This window comes from Orbicella franksi, chromosome 3, assembly GCF_964199315.1.
Source record: "Orbicella franksi chromosome 3, jaOrbFran1.1, whole genome shotgun sequence".
NCBI lineage: Eukaryota > Metazoa > Cnidaria > Anthozoa > Scleractinia > Merulinidae > Orbicella > Orbicella franksi.
The window spans coordinates 6441616-6457887 of NC_138147.1; the positions used below are offsets into that span (position 1 = coordinate 6441616).

The following is a 16272-nucleotide window of genomic DNA, read 5'->3' on the forward strand; positions in this document are numbered from 1 at the left end:
GATCACGTGATACTGGTCAGCGGATACTTTGATTTGACGGGTGTTGACCGTAACATGGATGTCCAACATGAAAGATGTACGCAGTATACCAAGGTTGCATGCCTCGGTCAGCCCGTTAACTGGAGTGTGCCTGCCATGATGCGCGACGTTGTCGTGATGCCATGGTGACCATGAGAAAAGAAATTCACGGGTTCCAAAAGCTATGGTGCTCCAGTTGGCGGCTATTCGGGCGGCAGGACCTCCATTATGGATACAACTTCCAGGGAAAATTTACTTATGTTTCGAATTCCCTTCGTATGGTCTGCAGATGTTTAATCGAACAATATCAGTTAGATATTTTACAGTAACTGTACAATTCCTCGCACGCTCACTGGCTGATTTATGTTTTAAATAAGAGAACAGACGCTTAGATGACGCCATCACGCGCGGAGCTTTAATAGTTTTCAGTACGGAAGAGATTGTGTGCCCTACAACTTCAGATTCCAGACTTTGCCACATCATGTTACTACATGTTTGCAAGAAACCTATAAACCTAGTAGATGTTGCCATTTACTAGCTTTAATTTGTCCGTTGGCAAATTTTTCGCGAAAAATCTTCCTCAAAAGTTTATCTTAACAGACGAAACTGAGGCAGTGTATCAAACCATGATACCATTTAGTAATTCTCCCCCTATTGTAGCATCTGTGTATATAATTGTTCCATGGAGAACCGGAAATTAGTGGGAAAGATAAAAAAAGAGGATTTAAAATTAAATTATGGTGGAGTATATAATTTGTGTTTTACAATTGTTGTAGCTGCATTTTCAATTCATTTTGGGGGTTTTCCTCACAGAGCAATGAAAGAAAATGTTTAATACCAGAGGTCGCCGCCTACTATAGGGAATTTTCCGTATGCATCACGTATACCAAACTAAAAAGTGATAACTAACGACTGCAAAGTGACCAGTAACGTTACTTACTAAAAAACGAGAAACTAGTTGGTGGATTAAATGCTTCCTTTATTTACATTACTTAGTACATGTGACTTTTCTGTCAGTAGTGATAAGACCTAACTTAATTGAATCTACTAACCTGCATACGTGGTAGAACATATTTAGCCCTTACCACCCACGTACAAATGGCATGAGTTAGCTCAATCACTTACCAAGTCTGGGCTTAACTGGCTCTTATCTGCCACAAACTGACTGCGAGATACACTCAACCAGCTATCTCCAACACAAAATCTTTCTAAACACTATATCTAACGTCGAGAAGACTCTTATTACGGTAATATGTTCTTACAAGCTTGTAATATATTTCTTTTTTTTTTTAACTGCATTGTCACTGAAAAGCTCTACCAGGGGAGGGTCACTAAATTTATTGTTTTTTATCATTGTTATCATAAACCCTTACAGGCCAACACAATCGATACAACATAAGCGCGGTGCATGATGGGAAGGTTGCACGTAATACCGTCTAATATACAACGGCTTTCTTGTATTCTATGGCATGGTATAAAACAAATTAGACTTAAAATGTTTCACCTATACCAGCAGATAATTTTATCTTGCTTAAACTACAAGAAAACACGAACATCAGTCAAATGGGCGATGCATGTACCTATCTTCTGGGGAGATCAGTGGAAGTCTCAATTTAGATTCCTACTGGCCACTATTTGTAACAATTACTTTTCAACGTGGACTGGCCCGCCTAGACTAGCGCTAGCTATCCGCCGGCCAGTCCAACTGTAAAGTGTACATTAAGAAATGAAAAATGATTGATTGACTTGACTAAAGAGAAAGCTGAACGCTTCAAATGTTTGAGACGATCACTTTAGTTAACCTGTCTGCATTAGGACACTTTTCATGATCTCCTCTTTGTTTGTATTAACAAGCCTTGGCAATCTTCACCTCATATACCAGGATGTAGAAAGACAGTCAACTAAATCATAATGCGTTTATGTGTTGTGGTGTCATGAAATCACACTCCTCCAATCCAAAACTGGGTCGTTGCATCTGAAGTCGAAGAGCAACGGAATTTTGGATTTACATTTATATAGCGTCCAAAATTGTCCTCGCTTCCTACTCCATCACCGGTCTCACTTCCGTCGAATTCGCAGCCAAGCCTAATAGAACTATCCATGTGTAGAGGAAAAAGATTTTTTAGATACCAGGTCGCTGCCGTGCAATTCGCGCATTCATTTTCCCGGATGTTGACAAGCTCGTACTTTTGACAGCTTTCTGCGACCGTGGGTGTGACTCTGACAATGTCGAAGTCTTCAAATGAGGCTCGCAGGTAATCCGTATATACCGTGCCGTCTGTGTTGTATCGGCAAGTAGCTCGCCAGTGAGTCGAGTGATCCCTGAGCCAAATAAGGTAATGCCATTTAATCAGGTACGCCTGCCAGTTTGGGGAATCACCGCTGATCGCATTTAAATCCAGGTAATCGTAAAAGGCAACGATACCCTGAAGAACAAATGAGAAATGTTCTTTGTCTGCTTAACTTATGAGACATATTTAGTGAAGAATGAGAGACGACCTATGGAACATGTTGTCAATCTTGTTTCTTTCGTGGAGCTTAAAATTTTTAGCTCTGTACTCTGGACGTTTCCTTCGAGGGAAATTTTCAGGACTGCTCAAACAGAGCTGACATGGCTTAATAGGTTATCATATTCAAACATGAAATTTAATAACAAACTATTTAACAACTATTCATAGTTAAGAAACGTAACAAGCGTGCTAAGCTCAATTTTGTGCTGAAAGTCTGTTTTCACTAACTGAACGATACTGTGTCGGATTTGGACCTAAGAATTGCTAACCGCTTTTCTCCTTCAGATTATCTTTTTTGTTATAAATTTAGAAGCCATTTTGACGAAATGCTTTGGTCCGTACCAAGTCTAGGTAGTTGGAGATAGGTCCAGAAATTCATGCAGTAATGAAAATGGCAACTTTGACGAAATTTTGTTGAAAATATTGACGGATTTGCCGAAACTGATTTGCCAATCTGTGGAAATTTTGTCAATTGTGCAAATCGGACGTAATTCTGCCAAACTTGCTGACATAATTACACGAGGGAACAGAGATGACTTTGCCAGAGGGTCCCAGAAAGTTGACAAATGTGGCGAAAACGACGAAATTGGCGAAAGTGACAAGTCTGACGAAATTTCGCTGAGCCTGTTGACAAAAATATACGCGGTGAATCGAGATCACTTGGCTAGAAGTTCACGAATTTGGCGAAAGTTGCAAATCTAAATAAACTTCGTCAGGGCTGTTGAATTCAAGTACATAGATATCATTTGGCCAGAAGGGCCCCAGAAAGTTGCCAAACGAGGAGGGACGACGAATTTTGGCAAAGTGACAAATATGACGAAATTTCGCTAAAGCTGTTGACTAAGTTATTCAAGTAAATTGGGATCACTTGGCCTCGCAGATGGCCCCAGAAAGCTGAAGAACGTGAGGGAAATGACAAATGTTTGCAAAGTGGCAAATCTGACGAAATTTCCCCAAAGCTGTTGACAAAGTTATTCAAGTAAATCGAGATCACTTGGCCAGAATTGCCCAAGAAATTTGAGGAACTGACATGGCGAAAACGACAAATTTTGGCAAAGTGACAAATCTGTCGAAATTTCGCTAAAGCTGTTAACAAAATCATTCAAGCAAATAGAAATCACTTGGCTAGAAGGGCCCCGGAAAGTTGACGAATAAGGTAAACACGACGAATTTGGCAAAAGTGACAAATGTGACAAAATTTCGCCAAGAATGTTGACAAAAGTATACGAGTGAATAGATATTGGGTGGCTAGAAAGGCCCCTCAAAGCAGATAAATGTGACGAAAATGATGAATTTGGCAAAAGTGACAAACTTTGATGAACTTTTACCAAGCCTTTTCAGATAATTAGTCAAGTTAATAGACCCTTTGCATGTGAATGGAAACGGTTTGTAGAAGGGCACCACGAATTTGGCATAGTTTATAATGCTTTTCTCAAATGCATACTTTTATTGGCAGTAAGAATTTAAGTTCATGAAGCGACACTTGTCGCACACATTTTCCACATACGCTCAAACACAGGTATGATGGCTGATACCCGAGATTCACTGAACCAGTCAGAAAGTGAGAAATACATTAGCCGAGGTTAGAGTTTTAAAGAGTAGAAATAACGTACTATAAGATGCATATCCGTTATCCAGTAGATGTTTCGGTAACTCATATGGCAATTTATTGCACCTTCCCACTCCTCTCATACACTTACGGTATTTACCTGAAAAATGTCCTTGTTAGACAGACTAAATGACTGGATCAAATTCCAGGCAAATCCAGGCTCTGAATCAAAATCACAGAATACTTGGAAAGTTTCGTTGTTGTCATCGGTAATTTTGTACAATCCAGACTTGTCCACCCCAGCTACTTTGTAGTCTTGGCAACTTCTTCCCAGTTGAATCTCGCAGTGTTTTCCAATGAACCGTACCGGACAAGAACAATTGTATCGAAGACTGGTGGGCTCACAGATTTCATTGCAGGTTCCTCCATTTAGACACGGATTGTCCCTACAGCAGCCATTGGTGCACGAGATGTCACCAACACAGGGGGTGATGCCGTCATGCTTCTGGTGAAGAAAAAGTCCCTCCCCAAAGTTTATTTTTGAAACTTCGCAGGTAAAAATATCAAGGAAACCAAATTAAAAGCATGTAACTTACCGTACCACCAAGCTAGAACAATTTTAGATCTATGTGTTTTACACATACGGCGTTAATTTTTCCTTCTTTTTTGTTATTGTTCGCAACTATTATTAAAAAATTATCATTATTAATATTATTATTATCATTATCATTATCATTATTATTATTATTAAAGTGTTTCTTTAGTTCTTGAATACTGGTAACGTTATTGTTGTAAAAGCTCTGTTATGAATTCAAATGAAGCTTTTAAATTCCACTCACAACTGACTGAAGATGGTATGAGCGAAACACGTCTTGCTTTTCAAAACCTTTTTGTGTCGCACTAACTAGTACTCTTCCGGCTAAAAAAGTCAAGAAAACCACCTATACGAAATAATAAAGAATAAACTCAATAATATAAGAATAAACTCTCGACTAATTCAGAATTCTAAATTTGTTTTAACATTAACAAAAAGATAAGTGTTTTTGAGATGAAACCTTGTAGCAAGCACCTGCAGACGCTGCGTTTTTTCTCATAACAAAGTGCTCTAAACAATGCAAGCTTAATTCCCTTGGAGATATATTTCGTTCCCTTCGATAATTATCCGGGAAGTCAACATTTCTACGCCAAAAACGTGATTGGAGACTCCATATATGAAAGAAAATTCATAAGTAATCTCAGCATGGAGTCACCGGCTAAGCTGAAACTAGTTAAAAATCAATTTAAATTTGCTAACTTTAACGACCTTGAAAACTTCTTCATGACAAATATTATGTTTGCGGAATTACACCAAGTTTATCACTACAATCCAACAAAATTCAGCTGTTTATATTTAGAATTAAACGTTTGTCTAGCATACATATCCCCACTTCGGCCGTATAGCTGGCTTTTAAATACTGGTTAAGAAAAACACAGCGTAAATGGGCTAGTGCCTCTAACTGTTTTCGGTTACAGAGCCTCTTTTTTTAATAAGAATTTTGAGGCTGAAATTGGCGTAATTTTAAGTTAATGTTAAGAATTTATTCAGGGCGGAGTTTTTAAGAATACACTAAAATCACAAAATATTTTTCAGTCTGAATGAGCTACATTTTACCATCGAAAACTAAGTATGATAAATTTTTCCCTGTTTTCTTTTCCTTCTCCAGCCAGCGCGTAAAATATATACATTCTTATACTGAAAAAAAGAGTGTGATATTGTTAAACTGAATAACCGTAGCAGACAAATGTACTTTTGCTCAAAATAAGTGAGTTCTAAAGAATAATTCTTTACCTTTGCCTCGTATTTCCTTCGTAGTATGTAATACCTTGCTCCGGAAGAATGCTTAAGAGAGCTTTTGTTGGTAAAGTGATTTCCCTCATTCAACTCGCAGTATTTTTCATTGTTGTTCTCCTTGAAGTTGAACGACAAACATCTACAGTCCTGTATACACCAGGAGTAGCACTGAATTGGGTTTAACGTGGTAGAATTGTGAAATACATGGCCAAAAAACTCTGAGTCTTGTACGGCATCTTGGTACACGTCGAGGGAAATCTTTTCACAGCTTCGTGTGAGGCAGTCTCCCTTAACGCGCAGAAGAGAAGCTAGAAATGGAATCAACCTTGCAGAAAACATGTTCACAGCTTCGCACTGCAGTAAGCAATGGACACTTTTGGTCTTGGCCTCTAAGAAGGAGTGTGAATTGCTAGCTTCTGTTGCAGCTCCTTATAGGTCTAATAAATTGTTAGTGTCCAGTCGACGTCTTAGTAATTATTCTCTGCATGATAAGTAAACAAGGACTACAGTGCTAGGAAACGTGATGTAAACAATACGGTATACTGCTGGGCGCTATTGACCGTGAAAATGGAAACGCACAAACAAGCTTCTGGCTGAGATTATTAGTGAGTGGGCTAAGTTGTAAAACTTTCGGGTAATTTACTCAGGATAAGGATCACGTTCGAGCAGTTACTGTTATTACTAGTTCGTTGGTTTGCACGCCAGTCCAGCAACTCCTATACAACTAATACTTGTATAGCTTTGAGCCAGTTACAAGGCAAATTAGTTAGTACAGGAAACTTGAACCGACAAAATATTTGTTAAGGAATTATTATATACATAGAATTAAATAGCAAGAATGCAGAATATCTAAGCTTATAAGTATTATAACTTAGGAACAGTGTGATCACAACAGAACAACGCATACAAGACCTCAGCACGAGTCTCTCAGTGGGGAACAAAACCCCACAAATTCTGTAGTTATTCCCCAAAGCCTCGTGCTGAGGTCAATTGTGTTAGGCTGAATTTTAATATATCGAAATTGGTCTATTAAATTCATATCAAGGAGGAAACCCCAAATTTTCCACTGATTACTTCTTCTTTCACGTAGATTTTATATCCCTTATTTTTTTTTTTTATCCTTTATCTTTTGCTGACAAGGTGTTTGGGTTTCAAGTCGTTTGTGAGGCTTATCCAGTACAAAGAAATGAGGTCCAGTCCGTGGTTGCGGATTTTTTGCATGTATTTTGGTCAGGCGAAACTCCCATTGTTTCCCGTTTCGTTTAGAGTTAGTTACTGTTGTAATTCCATTTTCATGAGTTTTTGCGTTGTGTTTTGGTGCCGCTCAAACATGAGTTCAAGACGCTTTTGGGACTAATCAGCAAAGTTCACAAAAGCTTGGTTTTTTTCGCCAAAATAATTCGTCCCAAGTCAATTTGAATTATTTATTGCATGACTAAGGAAATCACTTCATTATGACCGGCAGAGAGAGGGGGCCAAATTATTGTTAACTTAAAGTTGCACTGCAGTGCAAATTAATACAGGCGCGTTCGTAATCTTCTAATTCATGTAATGTATAGGTAATCGTATGAAAACTCGAGCAGTAAAGTGGAAAGGCGCCCGAGCGAACCTGCATTTTAATGAGGGGCGTGAAGTTAATTCCCCCTGGCCGGTTGCCGATCGTACATTTTAGGGGTTGCAAACGCCGTTTTGGTACCTCTCAGGATGTACAAACTCAAAACGTCCACAGCGGGAGCTTTTGAGCCGAAAAAAAACTGATATGACAGGAGAAAATGTGTTGCTTTAGAATTGGTACCTCTTTAATTTAAGTCACGCTCATAAAACAGGATCTTCAGTGGTACCTCTTAGAGGATCTTTTCAAAATTTCCAATGAACACCCCATCCTTTTCATATGGGAGTCCACCGCGGGGGAAAATCATTATGCATGGTTCGCCAGTGAACGGTCGCACGCCCTAAACAAATGTTACGTTCCAGTCGCCGGAAAAACTGTTTATTTTATGGAAAGCATACACAGCCCAAAACACCTTCGGAAGAAACAATGATTTAAATGCTTTTGGTAGAAAGGACGCCGACCATGATTCACACCTAACGTCAGCAGCAATTTTTCTTTTACATAACCGAGTCTTACAGTGTATAAATGTTTATCTCAAAACTTGAGAATGAATCAAGACTACTTGACCGATATTAAAGAGCTCCCTTTATTACACTATTTGGCACAAGTAGTTAGTCTATCAGCGGTGATGAGAAATAAGAATGTAGAGTCATAATCCGTGCTATAGATAATAGTGATAGTTACAGTTACCCATGCAAACAATACAATTTATACCCATGGTCTCACATACTCCACATCACATTTGTTTCATTATAGTCCCATTCTGTCACAAGTACTAATGGCCAAATTTACGTCCTGACTTTCTGGTCCTTTCTGGAAGTATTATCGGGGAGTACTCTGAGGTGTCAATTGTTTGGTTACGACGCGACTTTCTATCGCAACTTTGTTTTCAAAACTCTTACCTGAACTTGGTGTTTTTGGAAGCTTTCTTTTTGAAAATTATTTTTGATGTGTCGTATAGTGCTTCGTATCACTGAGCTTGAGCACACGTTTTATTGGTGCTTTCATTATGCCAAAAATTCCAGAAATTTCGGTCGGAAGTCAAATGAGAAGCTCAAAGGGAAAGGTCTGTTCGGTCCAACCGGTTGCAAAAGGAGCGAAATTTGCCTTTCATATGCATATACACGTCGAAAGGTGAATGTGTTTGCGAAGACATGGGGGGGGGGGGGGGGGGATCACGAAATTTATCAAGAGTTATGAGAGGGGATCACTTCAATAAAATAGCATCTAAAGGAGGGATCAGCTAAATGCTACTGTGTTCAGCCGAAAATCATCCAACCACCCCCGCCCCAACCCCCGGCGATAAATAATGACCGATCCCTAACCAAGGAAAATGGAACGATTTTCCGATCAAACCGGGCCAACTGAGAGGAATGAGTCTTACCATTTTCTATTCCTTTCCCGAATCAACCACATGAATTGAAAATCTACGGAAGAGAGCTATGGCAACGAGCCGGTCTGTCAAAATGGAAAGTAATGTTTCAAACTATAATGTACTTAAAGTGCAAAGAAGCCGCCATGGTGCAGTCTTTTGCTAGTCTGGATCCCGATATCTGTTCAGGATTGTTAGCCGTAGTTTTCACAGGCGTCCAATATTAAAGCATAACAAGCGGCGTAAATTAAAGCGAGGCCAGCTATCTCCAACACAAAATCTTTCTAAACACTGTATCTAACGTCGAGAAGACTCTTATTACCGTAAAATGTTTTTACAAGCTTGTAATATATTTCTTTTTGTTTTTTAACTGCATTGTCACTGAAAAGCCCCACCAGGTGAAGGTCACTAAAGTTATTGTTTTTTATCATTGTTATCATTAGTCCTTACCGCCCAACTCAATCAATAAAACATAAGCCCGGCGCATGATGAGAAGGTTGCATGCAATACCGTCTAATATACAACGGCTTTCTTGTATTCTATGGCATGGTATAAAACAGATTAGACTTAAAATGTTTCACCTATACCAGCAGACAATTTTGTCTTGTTTAAACTGCAAGGAAACACGAACATCAGTCAAATGTGCGATGCATGTACCTATCTTTTGGGGAGATCAGTGAAAGTCTCAATTTAGATTCCTACTGGCCACTATTTGTAACAATTACTTTTCAACGTGGACTGGCCCGCCTAGACTAGCGCTAGCTATCCGCCGGCCAGTCCAACTGTAAAGTGTACATTAAGAAATAAAAAAACGATTGATTGACTTGACTGAAGAGAAAGCTGAACGCTTCAAATGTTTGAGACGATCACTTTAGTTAACCTGTCTGCATTAGGCCGACACTTTCCATGATCTCCTCTTTGTTTGAATTAACAAGCCTAGGCAATCTTCAACTTATATACCAGGAAATAGAAAGACAGTCAACTAAATCATAATGCTTTCATGTGTTCTAGTGTCATGAAATCACACTCCTCCGATCCAAAACTGGGTGGTTGCATCTGAGGTCGAAGAGCAACGGAATTTTGGATTTACAACCATATAGCGTCCAAAATTGTCCTCGCTTCCTACTCCATCACCGGTCTCACTTCCGTCGAATTCGCAGCCAAGCCTAAAAGAACTATCCATGTGTAGAGGAAAAACATTTTTTAGATACCAAGTCGCTGCCGTGCAATTCGCGCATTCATTTCCCCGGATGTTGACAAGCTCGTACGTTTGACAGCTTTCTGCGACCGTGGGTGTGACTCTGACGATGTCGAAGTCTTCAAGTGAGGCTCGCAGGTAATCCGTATATACCGTGCCGTCTGTGTTGTATTGGCAGGTAGCTCGCCAGTGAGTCGAGCCGTTTAATCAGGTACGCCTGCCAGTTTGGGGAATCACCGCTGATCGCATTTGAATCCAGGTAATCGTAAAAGGCTACGATACCCTGAAGAATAAAATGAGAAATCCAAACAATAACAACAACACTCATGAAATGTTGTTTTTCTGCTCAACTTGTGAGACAAATTTAGTGAAGATCGAGAGCTAGACGAAAAGAGACGAAATTTCGAAAAGAGACGAAACTTCGTCGAGCCTGTTGACAAAAATATACGCGTGAATCGAGATCACTTGGCTAGAAGGGCCTCGAAAAGTTGACGAATTTGGCGAAAGTTTCAAATCTAAATAAGCTTCGTCAGGGCTGTTAAATTCAAGTACATAGATATCATTTGGCCAGAAGGGCCCTAGAAAGTTGACAAACGACGAGAGACGACGAATTTTGGCAAAGTGAAAACTCTGATGAAATTTCGCTAAAGCTGTTGACAAAGTTATTCAAGTAAATCGAGTTCACTTGGCCAGAATTGCCCCAGAAAGTTGAAGAACGTGGCGCAAACGATAAATTTTGGCAAATTAAGTGACAAATCTGTCGAACTTTTGCCAAAGCTGTTGACAAAGTTATTCAGGTAAATAGAGATCACTTGGCCAGATGGGCCCCAGAAAGTTGACGATCATGGCGAAAGCGAGAAATTTCGGCAAAGTGACAATCCTCCGTAGGAAAAAAGATGGCGACTGGTACATTTACCCGTAGTTCTTAGCGCACGAAAACCTTAACAACGTTCATAAAAAACGTACAGAAGAGTTATAAAATCTTCAAACCTAGCATACAAAATGTCCTTCGTACAGGGACAAATATTGTAAAAACTTGGCTTTCTTTGCACCTTATAGGCTGTGTTAGGTTCGCAAGGTATTGTGGTAAAATGTACAACCGACATCTTTTTTCCTACGGTGGATTCTGACGAAATTTCGCCAAAGCTGTTGACTAAATCATTCAAGCAAATAGAAATCCCTTGGCTAGAAGGGCTCCGGAAAGTTGACGAATAAGGCAAACACGACGAATTTGGCAAAAGTGAAAAATGTGACAAAATTTCGCCAAGAATGTGGACGGAAGTATACGAGTGAATAGATATTAGGTAGCTAGAAGGGCCCCTGAAAGCAGACTAATGTGACGAAAATGATTATTTTGGTAAAAGTGGCAAATTTGATGGACTTTTACCAAGCCTTTTCAGATAATTAGTCAAGTTAATAGACCCTTTACATGTGAATGGAAAGAGTTTGTAGAAGGGCACCATGAATTTGGCATAGTTGATAATGCTTGTCGCAAACGCAAACTTTTATTGGCAGTAAGAATTTTAAGTTCATGAAGCGACACTTGTCGCACACATTTTCCACATACGGTCAAACACAGGTATGATGGCTGATAGCCGCGAGATTCAGTGAACCATTCAGAAAGCCAGAAATATATTAGCCGAGGTTTTGGAATTTAATAAAGTAGAAATGACGTATAGCTGGTTTTCACATGACGTCACTAAAATTCGAACTACAAAACTATTGATCTTCCTGAGATTGTACTTAAATGATGCATAAGAGCAGCTGAAAACTAATATTCATACAAATTTTCGCTCCGAATGGGTTCATGGTTTTGTGATACACTACGCTTAAAAATTTCTAAGCTTTTGCGTGACGCTGCATTTACATGACGGTCTAGAGAGCTGTGGTTAGTGACTTATTTCGGGGAACTTGGCTATTTGAACAGTTCATGTCTTAGAAAAAGTATTATTTTAATGTTTTAGAGTTCCTCGAGGGATAAATTCACGCTTTTGTAGCAAAACTCAGTGCCAGATGTTTCTGTTGGTTTCCGGCCGCCATGTTGGTGCCCATACGGATGGGCACCAGCATGGCGTCTCCATACAAATCTCTATAAATTTGGGTAAAAAATTTCTTCGCATATCTCGCATAAGAAAAATTGCATATTTAGTCTTTGCATATTTACCTTCTTTCATTTCCCAGATTCTGGACTTTATCTATTGACCGGCTTTAATTTTTATTTTGATCTATTTTGAATTTCGTGACACTGAAAGCCAGCAATAGCCGGGTATATTCTTTATCCAGTAGATGTTTCTGTAAGTCATATGGCAATTTATTATACCTCCCCACCCCTCTCATACATTTACGGCATTTACCTGAAAAATGTCCTTGTTAGACAGACTAAATGATTGGATCAAATTCCAGGCAAATCCAGGCTCTGAATCAAAGTCACAGAATACTTGGAAAGTTTCATTGTTGTCATCGGTAATTTTGTACAATCCAGACTTGTCCACCCCAGCTACTTTGTAGTCTTGGCAACTTCTTCCCAGTTGAATCTCGCAGTGTTTTCCAATGAACCGTTCCGGACAAGAACAATTGTATCGAACGCTAGTGGGCTCACAGATTTCATGGCAGGTTCCTCCATTAAGACACGGATTGTTCCTGCAGCAGCCATTGGTGCACGAGATGTCACCAACACAGGAGGTAATGCCGTCGTGCTTCTGGTGAAGAAAAAGTCCCCCCGCCCCACCAAAGTTTATTTTTCAAAATTCACGGGTACAAATATCAAGGAAACCAAATTAAAAACATGTAATCTACACTACCACCAAGCTAGAATAATTTTAGATCTATGTGTTTAAAAGAAAAGGCGTTACTTTTTCCTTCTTTTTTTGTTATTGTTCGGAACTATTATTAAAATTATTATTATTATTATTATTATTAATAAAGTGTTTCTTTAGCTATTGAATACTGGTAACGTTACTGTTGTAAAAGCTCTGTTATGAATTCAAATGAAGCTTTTAAATTCCACTCACAAACGAAGATGGTATGACTAAAACACGTCTTGCTTTTCAAAACTTTTTGTGTCCGGCACTAACTTTTCCGGCTAAAAAAGTCAAGGACACGAACTATACGAAATAAACTTAAGAATAAACTCCCGAATAATTCAGAATCCTAAATTTGTTTTAACACTAACAAGAAGATAAAGTGTTTTTGAGATGAAACCTTGTAGCAAGCACCTGCAGACGCTGTGTATTTTCTCATAACAAAAGTGCTTTAAACAATGCAAACTTAATTCCCTTGGAGATATATTTCGTTACCTTCGATAATTATAGGGAAGGTTACAATTTCTACTCTAAAAACGTGATTGGAGACTCCATATATGAAAGAAAATTCATAAGTAATCTCAGCGTGGAGTCGCCAGCTAAGCTAAAACTAGTTAAAAATTAATTTAAATTTGCTAACTTTAACGACCTTGAAAACGTCTTCATGACAAATATTATGTTTGCGGAGTTACACCAAGTTTATCACTATAATCCAACAAAATTCAGCTGTTTATATTTAAAATTAAACGTTTGTCTAACATATACATGTCCCCACTTCGGCCGCACAGCTGGCTAATACTGGTTAAGAAAAACACAGCGTAAATGGGCTAGTGCCCTCAACTGTTTTCGGTTACTCATGTACAGCCTCTTTTTTTATAAGAATATTAAGGTTGAATTGGCGTAATTTTAAGTTAAGAATGTATTCAGGGCGGACTTTTCAAGAATACAATAAAATCACAAAATGTTTTTCAGTCTGAATGGACTTTGTTTTACCATCGAAAACTAAGTAGGGTAAATTCTTCTCTGTTTTGTTTTCTTTCTGCAGCCAGTGCGTAAAATATATACATTCTTATACTGAGAAAAAGAGTGTAATATTGTTAAACTGAATAACTGTAGCAGAGTGAGTTCTAAAGAATAATTCTTTACCTTTGCCTCGTATTTCCTTCGTAGTATGTAATACCTTGCTCCGGAAGAATGCTTAAGGGAGCTTTTGTTGGTAAAGTGATTTCCTTCATTCAACTCGCAGTATTTTTCATTGTTGTTCTCCTTGAAGTTGAACGACAAACATCTACAGTCCTGTATACACCAGGAGTAGCACTGAATTGGGTTTAACGTGGTAGAATTGTGAAATACATGGCCAAAAAACTCTGAGTCTTGTACGGCATCTTGGTACACGTCGAGGGAAATCTTTTCACAGCTTCGTGTGAGGCAGTCTCCCTTAACGCGCAGAAGAGAAGCTAGAAATGGAATCAACCTTGCAGAAAACATGTTCACAGCTTCGCACTGCAGTAAGCAATGGACACTTTTGGTCTTGGCCTCTAAGAAGGAGTGTGAATTGCTAGCTTCTGTCGCAGCTCCTTATAGGGCTTATAAATTGTTAGTGTCCAGTCGACGTCTTAGTAATTATTCTCTGCATGATAAGTAAACAAGGACTGCAGTGCTAGGAAACGTGATGTAAACAATACGGTATACTGCTGGGCGCTATTGACCGTGAAAATGGAAACGCACAAACAAGCTTCTGGCTGAGATTATTAGTGAGTGGGCTAAGTTGTAAAACTTTCGGGTAATTTACTCAGGATAAGGATCACGTTCGAGCAGTTACTGTTATTACTAGTTCGTTGGTTTGCACGCCAGTCCAGCAACTCCTATACAACTAATACTTGTATAGCTTTGAGCCAGTTACAAGGCAAATTAGTGGAACGTGTCTTTATTTTTCACTCGGTTAGTACAGGAAACTTGAACCGACAAAATATTTGTTAAGGAATTATTATATACATAGAATTAAATAGCAAGAATGCAGAATATCTAAGCTTATAAGTATTATAACTTAGGAACAGTGTGATCACAACAGAAAAACGCATACAAGGAAATAAGATAGGCATACTGACTTGTCGCATAAACATTTTGCCTCAGTTCACAGTAGGTTTGATGTTAAACAAATAGACCAATTTCGATACATTAAAATTCAGCCTAACACAATAGACCTCAGCACGAGTCTCTCAACGGGGAACAAAACCCCACAAACTCTGTAGTTATTCCCCAAAGCCTCGTGCTGAGGTCAATTGTGTTAGGCTGAATTTTAATATATCGAAATTGGTCTATTAAATTCATATCAAGGAGGAAACCCCAAATTTTCCACTGATTACTTCTTCTTTCACGTAGATTTTATATCCCTTATTTTTTTTTTTCCTTTATCTTTTGCTGACAAGGTGTTTGGGTTTCAAGTCGTTTGTGAGGCTTATCCAGTACAAAGAAATGAGGTCAAGTCCGTGGTTGCAGATTTTTTGCATGTATTTTGGTCAGGCGAAACTCCCATTGTTTCCCGTTTCGTTTAGAGTTAGTAACTGTTGTAATTCCATTTTCATGAGTTTTTGCGTTGTGTTTTGGTGCCGCTCAAACATGAGTTCAAGACGCTTTTGGCACTAATCAGCAAAGTTCACAAAAGCTTGGTTTTTTTCGCCAAAATAATTCGTCCCAAGTCAATTTGAATTATTTATTGCATGACTAAGGAAATCATTTCATTATGACCGGCAGAGAGAGGGGGCCAAATTATTGTTAACTTAAAGTTGCACTGCAGTGCAAATTAATACAGGCGCGTTCGTAATCTTCTAATTCGTGTGATGTATAGGTAATCGTATGAAAACTCGAGCAATAAAGTGGAAAGGCGCCCGAGCGAACCTGCATTTTAATGAGGGGCGTGAAGTTAATTCCCCCGGCCGGTTGTCGATCGTACATTTTAGGGGTTGCAAACGCCATTTTGGTACCTCTCAGGATGTACAAACTCAAAACGTCCACAGCGGGAGCTTTTGAGCCGAAAAAAAACTGATATGACAGGAGAAAATGTGTTGCTTTAGAATTGGTACCTCTTTAATTTAAGTCACGCTCATAAAACAGGATCTTCAGTGGTACCTCTTAGAGGATCTTTTCAAAATTTCCAATGAACACCCCATCCTTTTCATATGGGAGTCCACCGCGGGGGAAAATCATTATGCATGGTTCGCCAGTGAACGGTGGCACGCCCTAAACAAATGTTACGTTCCAGTCGCCGGAAAAACTGTTTATTTTATGGAAAGCATACACAGCCCAAAACACCTTCGGAAGAAACAATGATTTAAATGCTTTTGGTAGAAAGGACGCCGACCATGCGACTTTCTATCGCAA

The 16272-nt window shown here is 39.0% G+C and overlaps 1 protein-coding gene and 1 pseudogene across 1 annotated transcript; both read right to left on the bottom strand.

Annotated features, from left to right (window-relative positions):
• Positions 1–1922: 1922 nt before the first annotated feature.
• Positions 1923–6613, bottom strand: LOC145482985 (uncharacterized). The gene is made up of 3 exons (XM_081461611.1): positions 5906–6613; positions 4238–4582; positions 1923–2444 (listed from the first exon to the last, which is right to left on the bottom strand). The coding sequence occupies exons 1-3, from the start codon at positions 6245–6247 to the stop codon at positions 1959–1961; spliced, it is 1173 nt and encodes a 390-aa protein (XP_081317737.1). The 5' UTR covers positions 6248–6613; the 3' UTR covers positions 1923–1958.
• A 3201-nt stretch (positions 6614–9814) lies between these two features.
• On the bottom strand, positions 9815–14447 carry LOC145480956 (uncharacterized; annotated as a pseudogene).
• Positions 14448–16272: the final 1825 nt, after the last annotated feature.